The sequence below is a fragment of the Protomyctophum parallelum genome, assembly GCF_964188405.1.
Source record: "Protomyctophum parallelum genome assembly, chromosome: 5".
NCBI lineage: Eukaryota > Metazoa > Chordata > Actinopteri > Myctophiformes > Myctophidae > Protomyctophum > Protomyctophum parallelum.
Genome location: NC_139702.1, coordinates 37,682,317 through 37,684,816, shown reverse-complemented (window position 1 = coordinate 37,684,816; position 2,500 = coordinate 37,682,317). Strand labels below are relative to the sequence as shown.

At 45.8% G+C, this 2,500-nt stretch overlaps 1 protein-coding gene across 2 annotated transcripts in view; it reads left to right on the top strand.

Annotated features, from left to right (window-relative positions):
- Positions 1–2,500, top strand: part of pax5 (paired box 5) — a gene marked incomplete at both ends in the record, with an annotated part of 63,989 nt that overhangs the window by 18,041 nt on the left and 43,448 nt on the right. For both annotated transcript variants that reach the window (XM_083765924.1, XM_083765925.1), the window contains one exon: positions 79–244. In XM_083765924.1, coding sequence (XP_083622050.1) covers positions 79–244 — 166 coding nt within the window. The remainder of the gene's footprint in view (positions 1–78; positions 245–2,500) is intronic.

Sequence of the window (2,500 nt, the reverse complement as noted above, 5' to 3'; positions counted from 1 at the left end):
TCCCGTTTTTTTCAAATTCCTCCTCTTATCCATGGCTCTCTTTTTACCCATCTGACACAGAGTGTCCTTCTCCTCTAGGGCACGGTGGGGTGAACCAGCTCGGTGGCGTGTTTGTCAACGGAAGGCCCCTCCCAGATGTAGTTAGACAGCGAATCGTAGAGCTTGCCCACCAAGGGGTCCGCCCCTGCGACATCTCCCGCCAGCTACGAGTCAGCCATGGATGTGTCAGCAAGATACTGGGCAGGTAAGGGCATTTCAAACTTTTCAAAAAGGCACACCAACCCTTTATGGGCGGCAACGCCTTTTTGTAGCTATACCTTTCAATACGGGAACCCATTTTGGTACAGTATATAATATTTACACTAGTATAGCAACATAATTCTTTTTTTGAAATCTTTAAATATATCTTTAAATATTTGAAGGTTTTCAGAAAATGTAGATCAGGATTTAGAAGGTTTCGAAGGTTTTTAGAATTGGCCATAGTCCTAAATAGGTAAGGCACACCTGCATTCGTATAGCGAAAATAGCCTATCTACTGTACATGTTCATAACAAGTTGTATCGTGACACGTTTTGAGCCTATGCTATTTTAGCCAGTTTTCGAATGAATAACATTTATACAATTGTATATATTGCAATAATAATGTGCAGTTGTCACAAAATCCCAGGGCACACCTGAACTTGTCTCACACACCACTGCTGTTCATACACCAGCATGCAAGAAAACACACACACACACACACACACACACACACACACACACACACACACACACACACACACACACACACACACACACACGCTTACATTTACACACTCTCAGAGTTACAAGTGGATAAGTTAACACTGACGTTTTTACTGTGCACCGTATAATATCCACTCATTCAAATACAAATTATCCAGGAGTCCAGGAGCGATTTCAAGTTGCAACCTTTTCAATACACTAAGTAGTAAGCACTGCATCAGCAGAGTGATAGGTGAAACTCTTTCCTAGCATGTGGTATAAACCAGACAGCAGTGTTCATTTATAAATGTACCAATCACGATTGTTGCTGACTTGCTGTGCACTTTACGTACAAATTGAACAAGATGGACGCATGAGGGTCCATTTGTTTGTATATTCACAGACCCACAAGGGTCCATTTGGAGTTACAATGGATCAAACTAATTGGATTTGGCAGTTAGAGCTGTGTTTAATCCCGTCTATAGTTGGACAGCATGATTTCAGTGTCCTTCTATCACTCCCTCACTTACCCTGGCTGGCAGTAGGCAAGCTGCGGTCCTTCCTGTTCCGCCTTTGGCCTCATTTTTCACCCCATCAATCCATAATATTATTCCACTGTCTCATGTCTCTCTACATGCACCCCCCACCCATCCTTTCTGTCCGTCTCTCTTCTTTCTCTCTCCTGTATTCTCTCTTGCACGCCCTCTCCATATTTCTCTCTCTGTCTCTCTCTGTCTCTCTCTCTCTCTCCCACTTTTTCAAAAGCCAAATTCAAGAGTAAATCCCGTGCTCGTTCCGTCCCTCAGAGAAGAAAGGGGCACAAAGGGGAAAAGATTCATCACTTTTAGGAATTAGCATCAAAATGAAAGTGCTACCATATTTCAGTGTGCACACACCCACCCACATGAGGGGGGGGAAGAATGGGGAAGAGACAGAAAAAGGAACAGAATCAAAAAGAGAAAAGGGTGTTGAAGGACAGAGAGAGAGAGAGAGAGAGAGAGAGAGAGAGGATTCAGAGGGACGGAGGGGAAGGATTAGCCACAGCGGCCCTCAGCTATATCAAAAAAATGTGTTTTGCTTATTGTTCTCCCTTCCTCTTCCCCCCCCCCCCCCCCCCCCCCTCTCTCTCTCTCTCTCCTATCCTGGCCGTTCAACTCACTGAAGCGTTACCATGAAGGGGGTGGGCCGGTGGGGTGGGGTGGGGGGTGGGGGGGGGTTATAGCAGAGAAGGATGGAGGAAGGTTGCTGTTTTATCCTCTCCTCTCTGTCTCTGTGGTGCCAGCAGAACAAAAACACCAACTCTACCACCCTGTGTGTGTGTGTGTGTGTGTGTGTGTGTGTGTGTGTGTGTGTGTGTGTGTGTGTGTGCGTGTGTGCGCGTGCGCACATATTGGCTCAACGTTGTGCCGATTTCAATAACCACAGTCGTTTATTTCGTTTACTAAACGGTAAACGGTGGTTTTGCTGTGAATTATTGAAATAGTTTTCCACTTGAAAATAGATTGTTTTTTCCTTTAGCTGTGTTTATTCTCCAGCTGTGCGTGGTACAATTGAACCCCCCTGCACACACACACACTCAAGAGCACACGCATACCTATTGCACGCACGCACGCACGCACGCACGCACGCACGCACGTACACACGCACACACACGCACACACACACAGACAGATGAAGAAATGTACACATGCAGGAACACACAGCATCACGGAAGGGATTACGCTACCTTACAGAGAGACAGAGGGAGTGAGAGAGCGACACAGAGAAATAGAGAGAG